At 38.6% G+C, this 16664-nt stretch overlaps 6 protein-coding genes across 8 annotated transcripts; 2 read left to right on the top strand and 4 right to left on the bottom strand.

Moving 5' to 3' along the window:
* On the top strand, positions 1-815 carry LOC104705099 (pyrophosphate-energized vacuolar membrane proton pump 1-like; the record flags this gene model as incomplete). The annotated part of the gene is made up of 3 exons (XM_010421087.1): positions 1-156; positions 244-303; positions 385-815. Coding segments are annotated over 3 exons (426 nt in total), but the record flags the coding sequence as incomplete, so codon positions are not given.
* Positions 739-2019, bottom strand: LOC109125684. Its single transcript, XM_019228021.1, has 2 exons — positions 1650-2019; positions 739-822 (listed from the first exon to the last, which is right to left on the bottom strand). Exon 1 carries the CDS (start codon positions 1934-1936, stop codon positions 1706-1708), a length of 231 nt encoding a protein of 76 aa, XP_019083566.1. The 5' UTR covers positions 1937-2019; the 3' UTR covers positions 739-822; positions 1650-1705.
* On the bottom strand, positions 2330-4863 carry LOC104703394 (DEAD-box ATP-dependent RNA helicase 35-like). Its single transcript, XM_010419401.2, has 2 exons — positions 3775-4863; positions 2330-3373 (listed from the first exon to the last, which is right to left on the bottom strand). The coding sequence occupies exons 1-2, from the start codon at positions 4674-4676 to the stop codon at positions 2509-2511; spliced, it is 1767 nt and encodes a 588-aa protein (XP_010417703.1). The 5' UTR covers positions 4677-4863; the 3' UTR covers positions 2330-2508.
* Positions 5962-8042, top strand: LOC104703392 (F-box/FBD/LRR-repeat protein At1g80470-like). 2 transcript variants are annotated; one of them, XM_010419400.2, is made up of 4 exons: positions 5962-6144; positions 6246-7163; positions 7251-7388; positions 7489-8042. In XM_010419400.2, the coding sequence occupies exons 2-4, from the start codon at positions 6255-6257 to the stop codon at positions 7834-7836; spliced, it is 1395 nt and encodes a 464-aa protein (XP_010417702.1). In that variant the 5' UTR covers positions 5962-6144; positions 6246-6254; the 3' UTR covers positions 7837-8042. The 2 variants fall into 2 exon arrangements, with proteins under 2 accessions (XP_010417702.1, XP_010417701.1); XM_010419399.2 differs by having other exon boundaries at positions 7248-7388.
* Positions 8157-10804, bottom strand: LOC104703391 (uncharacterized GTP-binding protein YjiA). Of its 2 annotated transcripts, none has more exons than XM_019228020.1 (9): positions 10356-10804; positions 10152-10217; positions 9876-10056; positions 9545-9741; positions 9243-9293; positions 9024-9115; positions 8849-8946; positions 8637-8746; positions 8157-8528 (listed from the first exon to the last, which is right to left on the bottom strand). In XM_019228020.1, exons 1-9 carry the CDS (start codon positions 10680-10682, stop codon positions 8286-8288), a joined length of 1365 nt encoding a protein of 454 aa, XP_019083565.1. In that variant the 5' UTR covers positions 10683-10804; the 3' UTR covers positions 8157-8285. The 2 variants fall into 2 exon arrangements, with proteins under 2 accessions (XP_019083565.1, XP_010417700.1); XM_010419398.2 differs by having other exon boundaries at positions 8637-8725.
* LOC104703390 (topless-related protein 1-like) lies at positions 11227-16590 on the bottom strand (the record flags this gene model as incomplete). The annotated part of the gene is given in 23 exon segments (XM_010419397.2): positions 11227-11440; positions 11518-11684; positions 11774-11962; positions 12052-12276; positions 12367-12546; positions 12629-12739; positions 12809-12955; positions 13046-13108; positions 13205-13345; positions 13425-13659; positions 13763-13890; positions 13993-14088; positions 14173-14268; positions 14346-14419; positions 14499-14568; positions 14650-14759; positions 14880-15051; positions 15167-15273; positions 15427-15550; positions 15666-15843; positions 15942-16100; positions 16195-16308; positions 16411-16590. Coding segments are annotated over 23 exon segments (3280 nt in total), but the record flags the coding sequence as incomplete, so codon positions are not given.

Here is a 16664-nt window from a genome sequence, read left to right as displayed (position 1 = left end):
TATGCAACCTGCGTTAAGATCTCAACCGATGCTTCCATCAAGGAAATGATTCCTCCCGGTTGCCTCGTCATGCTAACGCCTCTGATTGTCGGTTTCTTTTTCGGCGTTGAGACCCTCTCTGGTGTCCTCGCTGGCTCCCTTATCTCCGGAGTTCAGGTAATATGATCTTATAGTTTACTGGTTCCAGTGTTCTTCTCCTTAGCTTACATATCATTATTAAGATTGTTGGGAGTATTTGAACAGATTGCGATATCTGCATCAAACACTGGTGGAGCCTGGGACAATGCCAAGAAGTACATTGAGGTAAGTAAGCCTTTTGAGAGATGCGTGAATTAAAAAACCTGAAATGAGAGATATTTAACGATTGCGAAACTATAAGCGCAGGCGGGTGCATCAGAGCACGCGAGGAGCTTAGGACCAAAAGGGTCAGAGCCACACAAGGCAGCGGTGATAGGCGACACAATAGGGGACCCGTTAAAGGATACATCAGGACCGTCGCTTAACATATTGATCAAGCTAATGGCTGTTGAGTCTCTCGTCTTTGCTCCCTTCTTCGCCACACATGGTGGTTTCCTCTTCAGGATCTTCTCCTAAATATAATCATGCTGGTTATAGAGGAGGTGCTTTAAATTTTGTTTAATGGGGGCCATTACCAAAACGTAAAAATCTATCTAGATGTTTAGGAAACTCACCAACCAAACAAGTGATCCTAAATCTGTCAAAGTCTTCTTATTTAACTTTAAATTTCTTGTGTCTAAGAGTTTGCTGAAAGTTCTTATCTCCGTACTTGAGAGAAGCATCACAGTTCATAATCATAGATTCCTTTACCAGCAAAAAAAAGTCTCTTTAGATGTTTATTGAATAAAAATACTAAATAACAAGAATCCAGTGATTACAAGAAATTATGTACAACTACAAGATACTAAAATGAATCAAAAAATCATGGATCGTCTAAAACACGTCTATATAATACTAAAAAGTGGATTCAAAATTAAAACAAAACAAACCAATACAAAACGTTACATCCTTTGTTTCACGCGCCGGGTTCTTTTAGAAAACGTAATTAGGCTAAAAAATAGCGTTTTCGGTGGGTTTTTTTTTAGTCTAGGCATTTTGGATACACGCGCTTTACGCGCAACTGGTGCGCGTGTGTTAGTAATAGTATAGTGTCCATGTTTTGTTGTGGACTTTTGACGGAGCCCAACAATCTCAAGCCCACAATTCTATGATTCACTATTACTATATTCAGTTGAAATCGTAGGCCCATAGTTACTAATTAATTATCATTTATTTACTATATTCAGTTGAATTAAATTAATTATATACTTACTTAAAGTTACTCCAATTAATTATATACTTACTTAAAGTAACTTCAGTTACAAAACGTGTTATAGTTATTTTTTATAAATGTATTTTCGAATTTGCGCAGTTTTCTAAACATCAAAATGTTTTTTTTAATGTATAATTATAAGATTAGACTTTGCTCAAACTAATTTACGTAGTATTCAACCATTTTCATTCGCATTGTTACTCATATAGTCATATATGCTATGTTTTCTATATATGTATGTAAATTACGAAAAACATAAAATATATCATCTTATTATTAAATGGTAGTATAGAAATAATACTAAAATGTTTGGACGAACCTTCATTCATAAAATCACCATATAATTTTTCTATAAATCAAAACAAATAATATATTTTATTGACGTTTTTGTTCTTCCGACTCTGTGACACGGTTCCTGGCTCTCATTGCAACCGGTGGAGATTGGTAGCATTTTTTACGACAAGCCGCACATTCTGATACCGGTGATGTGCGTTTACAATGATTTCGACAAATCCTACTGCATTCTATCTCCGATTTTGCTTCGCCTTCTATCACAATCACTGCCAATATCATCATTATCAACGCCATGCTTATTACTTTCCCCATATTTCTACTTTAGTTTTTCTTCTCTTTTTTTTGTTGTTGTTGTATGTTTTATGATTGGGTTCTTATGAAAATGTCTATTTATAACTCTGAGACCGTGATGACTACATTGTTTTTCAATCAATATTGGTCAAAGTTTTATTTGCTTTTATGTCTGGTCTCAATTTGTATGGTCAGTTTTTCAATCAGTAATGGTCAAACTATGATTTTATCAGTTTTGACTGAATAAAAAGTTTATCAGTTTTGACTGACTGAATAAAAAGTTTATCAGTTTTGACTGAATAAAAGTTAGAGAAACAGCACTCTAAAGCCAAATTAGCCATAGAGCAATTTATATATTAAGTAGAATAATCTTTGAGATTCAAAATCGTGAGTTTATTTTTTACGTAAGTTATAGATGGATAAGAGATATCAAAGGTATATATAGTAGGGAACACCATCAGAGTTTCTTAATCAGATGGCGAGAACACAAGTTTAAAGCTGTAGAAATACAAGATGGAACATAAAACATCACAGTAGCGAAGATTAGATAACTAGCAAAAGGGACCAAAAACAAAGATGATTGGAAAGAAGGATTATATTTCTCCTCTGTAGCCACCAGAGCCAAAATAGTCTTTTCTAGAATTAGATATGGCCACACTCTTCTGGTGCTCAAGTTTTGGACAGTCTCGAATACGATGTCCTAGACCACCACAATACGCACAACCCTTGACACCACTAGCATTTGCAATGGTCTCTGCTTCTTCCATTGGATCATTCAGCTCAGCAAGGACAGGCGGAATCCTCTGTTTGGCTTCTTGCAACAAGTGTTTCAAATCGAGCAGTGTGGTTTCGCTTTGATTCTTGTTTATAAATGTAGTTGCTATCCCAGTTTTACCACACCGACCTGTTCGTCCTATCCTATGCACATAGTTCTCAATCTCTGCTGGCATGTCATAGTTGATGACATGTTGTATATCAGGGAAATCCAGACCCTTTGAAGCAATATCAGTTGCGACCAAGACATCTTTCTTCCCAGCCTTAAACGAAGAGATTGCGTACTCTCTGTCTTCTTGATCTTTTCCTCCATGGATGGCCACTGCTTCCACTCCTTTCAGTAACAAGTACTCGTGAATATCATCAACATCAGCCTTGTTCTCACAGAATATTAAAACCGGTGGAGAGGTTTTCTGTAGACACTCGAGGAGGTAAACAATCTTTGCTTCTTGTTTGACGTATTCTACCTCCTGGATCACATCAAGATTCGCAGCTCCAGCTCTTCCTACATTAACAGTCACAGGTTTCACCAGCGCACTTCTGGCAAAGATTTGAATTTTTGTGGGCATTGTGGCAGAAAACAGAAGTGTTTGACGTTGAGACTTAAAGTGATCAAAGACTTCCCTTATGTCATCTTCGAAACCCAAATCAACCAACCTATCTGCTTCATCTAGCGTCAGGTACCTATAATAAGGAAAAAAAAGGAAGGTAAATATCATCCTCATCCAACATTATCTAGATTTTAAAGTTAGATGGCACAGCCTTAAGACATTAAAGACAAGAAAGATGCATTCAGAAAGAAACATGAGTGCTGAAAATATATTGAAAGCAAAACAAACACTAACGAATCACACAATAAAGAACATATATGGCAAAGAAGCGCTAAGCTGCTAACAGATCCTAGAGCCAGAAACAGCAAAACACAATAAGCCACAAACAAACAGAAACCCCCAAGAATCATAACTCAGAAAACGAGAATATAAGATCAAACAACACCGCAGGGCAGACAGAAGAAGCAAACATATATTACAATCAGGTTGGTTTAATCATATTGAAAAGAAGCAAAAAAAAAAAAAAGGTCATACCTGCAAGCATCTAAGCTCATCTTTTTCTTGGCGAGCATATCCTTTAACCTCCCAGGGGTAGCAACAACGATGTGGACACCTCCCCTGACAACCTCCAACTGGGATTTCATATCAATACCTCCAATACATAACAAAGACCGCAATGGCGGATATCCAGCTTTAACTAAAGGAGCCACAAACTGCTCAACGACTTCATAAGTCTGCCTAGCAAGCTCTCTAGAAGGACAAACAATAAGCCCAATAGGACCTTCTCCAGGAGCAATAGGCATCATCATCTCTTCTTGGAGAGCAATCATGATCATAGGAAGCACAAAAACCAAAGTCTTTCCAGAACCAGTGAAGGCAATCCCAATCATATCTCTCCCAGCCAAGATCACAGGAAGACCCTGAACTTGAATGGGAGTAGGCTGCACAATCCCTTTCTCCTTGAGGGTATCGAGAACAGGTCTAGGAAACTTCATATCCTTGAAGTTCTTGATAGGCGGAGGGATATCATCGCCGTTAACAATAATATGCCATTGCTTCCTAATCAGATCTCTCTGTTTACTAGACATCCTACGAATATGCAAAGGAGGTTTCCAGCCAGTTAAAAGAGGCTCAGTGTAAGTGATACCTTTGGCGAGTTCACGAACTGACATGAGCGTCTTCTTATCAGATAAATGCTCCATCATCTCTTTCTCTTGTAAGATGATTTGCTCAGTAGCACTGACTTCGGGTACATCTTTCTTGAGCTGAGTTGCTTGAACGAGTAAACTAGGTTTAGCTTCAGCGAGCTTATCCTTTTCAGCTTCTTCTTCCTCCAATTCAGAAGCTTTTCCTTTACGCTGAAGAATCTTCTGCTCTTCCATTGCTCTACGCTTCGCTACTGGAACATACTCAACGTAACTATCGTCATCTTCCATGGTTGGGTTTTCTCAGATATCGAATTCAGCAATTTACTCGCTTTCACACTCAGAGACCCCCAAGGCTAATCGAAACCTCAAAATCAAACAAATTCTGCAAATCTCTCGAATCGCATAACGATTTCTTTCTAGGTTTTTGTCTTACGGAGCGGAGCAGCAAGATAACTCAATGCCCGACCCGGAGTTTTCTTCTTACGGAGCTGACTGGGCTGGTTCTGATATTTATTGGGTTACATAATTATTAAGCCCATTAAAGGTCGGTAGGCCCATTCTAAACCCTATCGGCGAAGTTAAAAAAAATACTATATTTTTACAGAGGTCGGTGGATTGATGCTAATCTAGCGGCGAGTGTAGCTGGTTCCGGTTAGTTACAATTTACAAATCCCGTCTAAGAGTTTCAAACTGTTTTAAAATATAGAATGTTTTAACTAAAGTATGCAGATTAATATAGAATACTAAACTAATCTAAAAATTGTATAGAAAATTAAAAACATCATATATTATGAAACAAAAAACTTTTCAAAAACATCTTATATTTTGAAATAGAAGGAATACTTAATAGTGACAAGTTGTGAAGACAAAATGTTATACATACTTAAATAACAAACTTGGGACTTGGGAGTTGAGACGGAAGAGATAACATCAAAATCTAAAATACTGTTACGCATTGATTAGAAGGAAAACCAAAAGATTAAGGAATGGTAGCAATCATTATTTTCTCGTGTGGTCTTTTCAGATTATAGTTATACCAATTTTATCACACTATTGATCATTACTGATTTCTTCATTGTTATGTGTTAATGCTTTAAATTTTGGTTTATTTATATAAAACCCAGTAAGTTTTTTAAAATATTGATCTATTGAAAAGTATAAAATTTTGAAATTTTAATTAATTTGATTATTAGACATTTTTTCCATTTTTCAATTTTGTATGAAGATTCTAGATTTAGAATCAGTGATTTATATACTTTTAGTATCATATGAACACAAAATACTTTGAAAAAAGTCAAAAACGTACATGGGAGTTGAGACGGAGGAGATAACATCAAAATCTAAAATACTGTTACGCATTAATGAAACGAAATTTAGAAAGAAAACCAAAAGGTTAAGGAATGGTGGCAAACTGGCAATCATTATTTTCTCTGGTGGTCTTTTCAGATTATACGAAATCTTATCCCACTATTGAATAGTGTATATTTTTAATTATCAATTTTAATGGTAAGAAAATTAATTACCATTAAAAAAGGTCAATGAAGGTCAGTTATTTATTATTTACACTGACCGACTTTGACCATTTTCTTTTTAAGAGAAAGCCTCCGTGTCTTCTTCTTCTTCTACTTCTCTCGCCGGCAACGAAAAGACCTAGAGGGCAGAGGCTCAGTTACTATTTTCAGTATTCCTTAAAATAAATATTGCTGTTCTTTCTCTGGAGGTCGTCTATACTTTTTTTGGCTAAACAGAGTCGGTGGTGAGTATACTTTACTCTGTGATTTATCCCAAACGATTATTTTTCATGCTGATTTTTATTTTAAAAAATGTATTTATGTGTTTTCTGTGTAAAAAATTTAGGGGTTAGGCATGGCTACAACCTCTGTAAACGAGAGGCGATCCGATAGGATAAGCGGTTTACCCGATGATCTGCTACGTCGTATCCTCTGGAACCTCTCCACCAAGGATTCTGTTCGCACAAGCCTTTTGTCTAAGCGATGGAGATATCTATGGAAACACGTTCCTGCGCTGGACCTTGACTCCTTTAACTTCCCTGATTATTGGGGCTTGAAGTACTTCTTTGATACCTTTATGGAAGAGTCTAACAAAAATGTGAACTTGGAGAGATTCAGGTGGGTTTATGACGCTGACCTCGAAGAGCATTGTGAGGATTCTTTCGTGTCTCTCATGGATGATGTCGTCAACCGTGGGGTTTCTCATATGACACTTGTTAGTAAGGTTGATGCCCCGGATTCGGTGAGGATGCCTCTCTCCCTTTACTCATGTGCGACGCTGGTGAGTTTAACCCTCTATGGTGTAGCCTTCGATGCTCCTCCTAAATCAAAATTGGAATTGGTTTCTTTGCCTTGCCTCAAGACTATGCATCTCGAAGCCGTCAAGTTTGACGGAGCCTCAATATTTGAGACTCTCGTATCAAGATGCTCAGCTATCAACGAGTTAATCGTAGTCACGCATCCTCGTGATCATCTCGGAGTTGTTTGTGTGCGTTCTCCGTCACTGAGACTCTTCAAACTAGAGTCTATGCGTGAGGAAGGTGGAGATCCTGAGGTTGTAATTCATGCTCCCAAACTCGAGTATATGAGTATCATCAATTACCAATCTGAGAGTTTCATAGTTCAGAGTATTGCTCCTTATGCAAAGGTGAACATCGATCTTAACTTTGATGTGGAGGAGGATGATGATGATCATATGATCCTTGGTTTTCTCACAGCCATATCCACAGTCCAAGAAATGACAATCTCTGCTCGAACTCTAGAGGTAGGCACCAAGCTTTATTCATTCAGTAACAATTCGGATTGTACCAATTTCTTAATTATGACATTTTTCTTTTTCGATACACAGAAGATCGCTGATTGTTACAGATTGGATCCGCTACCTCAGTTCTTTAACTTGACTTGCTTGCATGCTTCGTTGCCTGAGTCTTCTTGGGAAATGTTTGCAACGTTTCTTGGTTACTGCCCGAATCTGAACTCACTCGACTTGGTGTGTAGTGCATCATTTCCATTACTTTTGTAAATTACGTTTTGAGATTCATTTCCAACAATGAAGAACTAAATTTCCTTTGGTGTTGTTGTATCATCAGGAATTTGACGGCCTTCCAGAGACGAAGGAGATTAAAGACTCATTTGTTCCTCAGTGTTTCAAGTTATCCGTCAAGTTTGTCCTTTTGAAGATACCAACCACAGTTACAAAGACATCAAGCAAGATGCAGCTAGCAAGATACTTTATAAGGGAGTGTCTAGTTTTGAAGAAACTGATGCTAAATGAAAGTTTCGGAAACGTCATCAATAAAGTCAAAAAGATTCCAAAACGGGTTACAGGGTGTGAAGTTGTCATGCTAAATCCAGCTTACGAGGTTAATTCTCATGGATCCAGTGTATTACCAATGATCTACGAAAACATGTTCATTCCAAAAATACTTGATCACTAATCAAGTGTAAGAGCTTTTAGACTTTTTGTGGACATGGGTCTGACCAAGACGTTATGCAACTATGCAAGTAGATGAACTTGGGTTTTCTTTTGGTTTAGTTGAATTTCGATGATTTGATCTGACTTTGGTGGAACCTTTTGTAGTTCTCATCGAGATCTCCGGTGTAATATGACTACTTGTTTTTCAATATATGTTTTACAACAGCATCTCTTCCATATATGTTTTACAACCGGATGTCTTTCCAATACCCGTACATTCCTTTTTTATTACGTTATCTACTTAACCTTATATCCAGGAGCCATCGACATTGAAGTAGACAATCACGAAATATTGAAATGAAATTTCTTAAGTCGGGACCTATGCCACAATAGTGATGCGTTACAACAACTCCAGTGACTATTTTCCTCGGTATACATACACATAGTGTATAAAGATAAAGATTCCAAAAATTAAATCAAACAAGCTTTAAAACCCTTCTCTAACTCTTCCCTGTTCAAATTCTTGCCAATGAAGACAATCTTGTTCACTCTGGCCTCATCTCTTCCCCATAACCGGTCTGGTGATCCTTGAAATATGTCATGGACTCCTTGAAACACGAATCTCTCCTCCATGGAGTGGACCGAGAGGAGACCTTTCATTCTGTAGATGTCCTCACTACGTTCCATCAGCAACGTCCCTAGCCACATGTTTGCCTGATGGATTGTGACAAAATTTGAAGATTAACATAGGGTTTCATCAAAACAGTTGCTTTATATGAGACTTTTGTGTGCCTCTCAAGATGCTAATTATCTATATATTACCTTTTCAAGGTCTAAGCTTCCTTCGCAAACTATACTGACTGAAGAAACACCAGGATCATGGGTGTGATCATGAGAATGATGATGATGCTCTGCCGTATTAGAATCAGAGACTGATTAGGTTGTGATGAGAGAGACCAGAATCAAAAATCCATGTTTGTAAAGCTGGAGCATGCAATTCGTATAACTAATCAAGGCTTTCCAAATAACCTTACCATGTTCATCGTGATGATGGTGGTCGTGATCATGGTGATGATCATGGTCGTGATCATGGTGATCTCCTTTGTCATCTTCATTCACAGAGCTTTCGATCCTGATAAAGCAATAAACACCTTAATAATTGCGTTAAGCTACAAGACACCATTATCATAAGTTGAACAAGAAGCAGACCTCTCTAGATCAAAACCTCCAATCCCAAGAACATAATCCAAGTCAACATTTCCGTACTTTGTACGCGTCATCTGAGCCATGCTATTTATTGTCTGTAACATAGCAAATACGTTAACATGGAACAAAATAACCAAGAACCGTCTGATAGAAAGCTGGGAACAAGTAACATATAATCATCTAGTGAAATACATGAAAAAAAAAAGAGGATGCGTGATGTACCTTTATGCGTTGCACCACCAAACCCAATTCTGCTTCACCAACAAGATCAGTCTGCAACAAAGTACAATTACTTTTCAGAAAGCGGATATGTCAAGGGAAAACGATATATTATGGACAAACGATAACTACCCTACACACTGGGGTAAAACATGGATCCATGACTTCCTGACTACATGTCAATACCATTTGTGCAAATGAAGTTATTTGTAAACTATAAAGTATTTTAGAGAGATTCAACCTCACAAGATCACGAAAACTATCATTCTTTTTGAAACAGTTGAGTTACAAAGAAATTTGGCTACCTTATTAACTATGATACGATCTGCATACGCAATTTGTTCAACAGCCTCATTGACAACACCTTTGGGTTTGACCTCATCTAGGTGCAAACGAGCATGCTTAGCATCAACAAGAGTAACAACGCCGTCCAGTTTGACATCATTGAAAATTCCTTCTTCAGCATAAAAGGTTTGGATAATTGGAGCAGGGTTTGCCAATCCTGAAAAAGAAATATACATCACATACTCATTATTACTCATTCCCCAGATTCTTTAAGCAGAGAAAGTAAGTTTTTGATAAAGGATAAGTAGCTCTAGAGCTTAGAGTGGTACTAAATAAAAATATGTTCCCTACCTGTAGTCTCTATCACAATATGGTCGAACCTTCCTTTCTTCTTATTGACTAATTCTCCAATCATCCTCACAAGATCACCCCTAACAGTGCAACACAGGCAGCCATTGTTGAGCATCACAATATCCTCTGCTCCCACAGATTTAGCAGCAACAAGTGAACCATCAATGTCAACTTCACCATACTGAGAAATTCACATCAAACATGAGTTAGAGAAAAGTCAAAACATTAAAATCAAACAACATTATACTAATTTTAGGCGAGTATATATCAACTTACCTCATTCTCGATCACGGCAATGCGTTTCCCATGGTCTCTGGTCAGTATATGATTCAGCAATGTCGTCTGTTCATCATAATAAACACAATAACCAAACGCTATAATTTCCATGAAGTCTCTCACTATAAATTGAACGGTTGTAACACTTCGCCGGATGAAAATACAGGAACCCTAAAATGATAATGAAATTGAAAATACTCTGACCTTGCCAGAGCCCAGAAACCCCGTGATTATAGTAGCCGGAATCCGGTTATCTGGCGGAATCTTAGTGGTAACATCGGAATCTTCAGTCTGCGGCGGGGCGGAAGCTGAGGCCGAGACAGATGAGAATCTTCGACGGCGACTGGAATTAACCACCGGGGAATAGAAAAACGACTGCGTCGCTCTGAAGGAAACGGTCGTAGCTCTGCGCCTGGAGAAAACCGGGACGGCTGCAGAAGAAGAGAAGCCATAGTTCAAGGCCGTCGAGCAACGAGGAGCAGTGAAAGCGAGGAAGGTCGTGGCAAACTCTAGTTTTGGTAGCGTAGCCATTGTAGTATTGTAGCTAAGCTTAGAGGTCGATGGTTGATTGGCGAGTATGATGAACCTTGTTCCACTCTGTCTGTGTGTGCCTCCTTCTAGATTTTGATAATTTTTTTTTGTTTTTCAGTTGATTTTTTTTATTTTTGAAGATATTATTATTATTGGGGTTCATTAAATATGGTCGTGGGCCGTGGGCCGTGGGCCGCACAGTCTTATTATTGTTCGTTATCCAAACCAAACTCCATTATCTAAGCTGCACGTGGCATTTAATCCCTATTCCCTCCTAGTTCGTGCTTAGCTTCGGACCATGGTTCGTGCAACACAGAGACTTCTCAAAACCAAAAAAAAAAAAAAATCAAAGCAAGCAACATTGAATTTAACCAATTAGGGAACTGTAACACCTTGCTATAGATAATATGTTACATTAATTCACTCACCTTGTTAGATTGCTTTCTTCCAAACCAAAAAAAAAAAAAAAAAAAATTTGAAAAGATCTAAATAACCCAAAAAAAAAGGAGACAGCAGTAAATAACTGAAGCAGATTGGTTTCATATCATCTCTGAGGTTGGTCTGAGGCAGAAGCTCCAACCGAAGGTGTAGCCATGACAGCGCTGGCTGAGCCGTTTTCAGGCGGTGGAGCAACTCCCCATTTGCCTTCAGACTCAAGCGGCTCGAATATATGGACTCCACCGTCTGACAGACCCACAGCAAACATGTTGGATTCTTGCGGATGAGCCGCTATCACCAGTGGATGGACATTCGAGTTGCTGCACACACATTATGGATATTCAATATTCAATATTGCTCTGTTAATATTCATTTCATTCACCATTTTTTCACTCACCTGAGAGAAGCTGGCAAATATGCAGAGGGATTGACTCTGCAACGCAATCGAAGGTTTGCTGAGCTGAAGACACAGATTGTAGCGTCCATGAAACTTGTGTATATCAGTTGGCTATCACATGAGAATGTCGCATGTGTGATTGGAGCTGATGATTCACGCACTGGCCACTATAACAAATAAAACAATCGTTAAGGGTTTGACTTTGAGATGCATGGAGAGAGAGGAGAGAAAGAGAGAAATTAGGAAGTATTAAAACCTGTTTCATGCATTCAAGCTTAGTTGTTTCGTATATAGCGAGCTGCGTTTCATGGACAACGAGGAAGTGTACTTGATCTTGATGAAACTGAACACGCGTGTCTGAAAGAGCCGCCGTTGATCTTCCCTGTGGAATTTGCAGAACCTTGCTTTTCTGTTTCTCCCATCCATCCGTGTTCCATACACAAAGCTGAATAGATACAAAAACCAAAAATTCACAACAAGACTTGAAAAGAAAGATTGGAATTCTTGATTACAAAGCATGCGATGAATCAACACCTGCGCGTCTGCTCCAGACGAAACCAGAACATTTAGTACATTGGAGAAAGCGAGGCCGGTTATTCTCTTAGAATGTCCTTTAAGCTTGCTCTTAACCTCATCAACGCGAACATTGTAAATCTGTATTGTACTATCATCCATCCCGATCGCAATGATATTGTTATCTTGAGGGTGGAATGCAAGAAACGTTGCAGCAGGAGGAGGCGGCATGAAAGTAGCCATTGTCTGCGCTTAGCCAACAACAAAATCAAATGTAACAGACGAAACATTGTTTGCGTACATTAGACGGAGCACTAGCTTTAGCTGGGAGTTTACCTTAAACGTCATCATATTAAACAAAGAGATCTTTCCTCCGGATGCTGACATCACGTAGGAATCATTCTTGGATAAAGCAAAACATGGTACAGCTTCTTCTGGATTAGTTTCAGCCACATCATTTGTCATTAAGATCCCGCTCGCTGGTTGCCACTGTTGAGGAGGTAAAGAAGCCGTTGCCTACACCAAATCAGATATAGATTTTCATCACGTTTTCATTTCTTTTGACAATCTTAAAAGGAAAATATTAGACCACAAGTACCTTTCCAGTTGCATTACGGTCATTTCGCTGCCACTTCCATAGCAGATGAATAGCATTTGATGCCAATGCCAAAATTGCATTTCCCGAATTTGTGAAAATTAATCTCGATATCTGCTAGAGTTTCGAGTCATTAGGGTCAAAGCCATTTAAGTATAGTTATGTCAGTCTCTGTGTTAGTACCTTGGTGACTCTCATATTCTCAGGGAGTCTCAATGAACGGCATTGAGAGGGTTCGCCGACTTCAGTAAGCTTCCATACCTTAGACTTATCATTTGCTTCTTCAGTTATCACTGGCTTCACATCCACCATATTCCGTGAATCTCCATTCTGCAGGGAACGTAAGTGACAACGACGATAATTGGACGCAAACAAAAAATAGAAAGAAAAACTTAAGGGGAAAAAGAATCCATTTCGTACCATTCCAGGGATGGAAACTACAGAGGCAGGTCTCTCTGCTACCGGAATACTGTTAATTGCAGGCTGCACATGTAAATGAGAAATAGAGTGTTGAAAAAGTTTCAATCTGGGAGTTAGTAATTTGCTTGTTGAAGATCCAATGAGCAAAATATTTAGTACCTTAGAGGATTCAGAAGATAAGTTTTCAACTGTGTGCAATAGCCTCAGACCATCTGAGTTTGCCACAACCTTAATAATATTGTCATTTGCAGAAACGGCCAAGAGAGAGCCTTCCTTGTTAAACCGGATCCGTGGACTTGCCTACAAAATATAGAGGGTCATGATGGCTCAAATGAAAACATTTGGTTTCCAGGAAGGATCGAGGTATTTATTTACATACCTGGAGACCTCCATCAGCATCAATGGCAGTCAAAAGCTGTGTAGTGTCCATATCCCAGAACTTAATGGAGAAGTCGTCACCCGCAGCGAGATAGCGGTTTTTAGTAGTATCAAACTGAACAACACCAAGAGAACGCTTGTGGAATCCTTGATAAGTTCTCTTAACAGCTCCTTCGCTTTCATTCCACTCAACTATGAACGATTCCCCATCTTTACTCGTCCCACAAGAAAATAGCCTATCATGTACATAAAACAAAAATTAGACCATAGATTTATTATAACATCATGACGAGACAGAACAGAACCACGACATAGAGACAATGAGAATCATGCTAGAACCTAGTTCCATCAGCACTGTAGGCCATCGTTGTACACCAGCGACCAGGAGCTTCATAGTCAACCCGAGATCCCATATTATCATATAACCATGCTTTTATTTTCCCATCGAGCGCAGTTGAAAAGATAAACTTGAGCACAAGAAAAAATAAACAAGTCAGGACCGAAACCAAATTTAAACGAATTTAAATTTTGTACTTAGGAAATATGAAACGGTTGAAATATTGCTATACCTGAATGTTCTCCTTGTAGTGAGGGCAGATAGAGTAAACAGGAGCTTCATGGCCCTCAAAAGTATGCCGTTTTACACCCGTTGCAGCATCCCAGACCTTAATCCAAAGAATTGGTTAGTCCTTTTCTGACTTCCAACCAAAAAAAAAGGGGAGTTATGAAAAGGAAATAAAAGACTGAACCTTGATGGTTTTGTCATCACCACAAGTAGTAACACATAGTTGCTTGTTTGGAGTGGAGAATGCAATGTCGTTGACACCACCAACATGAGCATCAATCTAGAACCAACAAATGCTTGTAACTACAGGAAATGAAAAGACATGCTCCTAAAATGACGTTATAAACCATATAACACCTCAAGATGCTGCCTCATATCTTCACCACCGTGATAAGAGTATAGCTGTACAATATGTCTTGAATAAGCAACTCCTGCAGTTGAAACCCAGTTGAAAACGCACATATGAATACCCAGATCAGTTGACAGAGCATTTCAAATCTAAAGTCTTACCGAATAAGGCACCATCCGGGCTCCAAATCACACGGTTGACAGAAACGACAGGTTCTTTCACCAAAGCAGCCTAAAGACCAAAATTTTATGTTACTCAAGTTTCAAATAAATACTAGATAATAAGATTCTGATTGTTTTTTCATAAGAGCACCTGCAAGGGCATCGAACATTTACTCAAGTCCCAAACTTTAAAAGTCTTCTGTACTAGACGTTCTCGAGAACCAACTTCCCAGAGCCCAATATCTCCAACATTCGTACCAACTGGAACAATGCAAATTGACGCAAGAAACTTCTGATGTTACAAAATTTCTGATGACGTTTGTTACATGAAATATATATATATATATATATATATATATATATCCAGAGCAAGAAAAAGACCTAGTAGCAGAGTCTGTTTAATAGGATGGAAATCCATGCTCATGGGAGATGAGCCCTGACTCAAAGTTCGTGCCACTGTCTTGGGCAAGTCATCAGGTGCTTTGAAGGTTTGATTGTGGCCATGAGCCTGCCCTGGGAATGTCATTGGTAACATGTTCACACCTAGACTTACCTACATACGGTGGAGCAAAGAAGAAATACATTTTTAAGTTAAAATATGCATTACCAATTGCATAAAAGTAGTATTTATAAGAAAACATATTATCTTTGCTTCAGATTTTTGTCACCTCGTCAGACATTCCCATAGGTCTTGTTCGTTTTGAGACATGGTCTGAATCGCCTGATGGATAGTCTACACCAGAATTAGTTGGAGGAGTTCTCGGGTGCTTCAAGGCTGCTAAGACCCAAAAAGGAGAACATGTTACATATAGATCACAGGTGAAACTCAAAGGTTCTAAAAAAAAAAAGAAATGCAAGGATAGAATTTGAAAGACAATAACATTACAAAGCTTCTACAACAAAACACTAAATTTGATAAGCAAATTACCTTGGATGGATGGAGAGCCGAGAGCAATGGCTCCTCCAGACACAGCTGGATGAGGGACAGAGGAAGGACTAGACATCCAGCCAGCAAGAGGTGTTGGAACCGGAGAAGGTGTTGGTTGAAATGGCTGAAGACATAAAGGCAAGTCAAGCACGGCATGTAAAGGTAACTATAGAGCTGGGAGCAAAACGAGAGAAAATTGCACTAATAGAAATACAACAATCAGCTGGAAAATGACCTACCCCGTGTGCGCCTAAAGGAGGAAATCCCCCAGCTTTTGGTAATGATCCAAGCAGCGGATTGTTGACAGGGGATGGTGCTCGTGCATCATTTGGTAGTCGGCAGGAATGATCCACAAAGAGAGTCTTTATATCAGGGTTTGGCCTTGGGTTTTTACAAAGCTGGTGTTGCCAATTTAAGCTGCAAGTTATGCAATCATATAGAAACAACGAGTCAAAAAAAAGCAGGTGAGGAATGAAAATTTGAAGTGAAACAAGAACTTTAGGACAAATCAATACCTCTGATTTATGAGAGTCCTGAGCCGTGAATTTCTAAGGGTAGGAAACTGCAATTTATCACGGAATAACGGATTCGCTTCAATCAACTTCTTGAGTTCAACCAACATGATAGCTCTGGCGGACTTTGTGTCCCCATACTTGGATAACTGCTCGTTCTCCCTGAAGTTCAAACAAGTTCATTCTCTGTAGCAGTATATCATCGTTAAACCTCAAAAGCTTTTTTTTTTTTTTTTAAACCCTGAAAATGGCTTACCGGAAGTTTTCTAAGGTCAAGAGCTGAGTGATTTCCTTGAAAAGCTCCTCATTAAAAGTGGAAAACACTTTCAAATCCTTGACCAAAATTTCAACAGCCTTGGGACGATCATGCCTACCAAAAAAAAAAAGCACCGCACCGCACCCCGGCGTTAGTTCACAAAAATGAAAACACACAAATCTGCTTCTTTTGTTAAGAAATGGAAATGAACTTTACTTATCCAAGGCCTCAAGATACTTCTGCTTCCTAATCTCAAAGAAAATCTTCATGGAATATCTGTTATCATCAACTTTAGTAAAACCAGAGAGATACTTCTCGACCTCATCCCAGTTTCCATTGTGCACCTCATCCTCAAAATACTTCATGTTGAAGAAAAACCCAGACTCTTGTTCAAGCCTAGTTTTTCACAAAATCTCAAGTTAAATGGGCCATCATTACCAACAAAAACAAAAACAAAAAAAAAAAAAAAA

This window comes from Camelina sativa, chromosome 7 (assembly GCF_000633955.1).
Source record: "Camelina sativa cultivar DH55 chromosome 7, Cs, whole genome shotgun sequence".
Taxonomy (NCBI): domain Eukaryota; kingdom Viridiplantae; phylum Streptophyta; class Magnoliopsida; order Brassicales; family Brassicaceae; genus Camelina; species Camelina sativa.
This window is presented reverse-complemented; position numbering and strand designations above follow the sequence as displayed.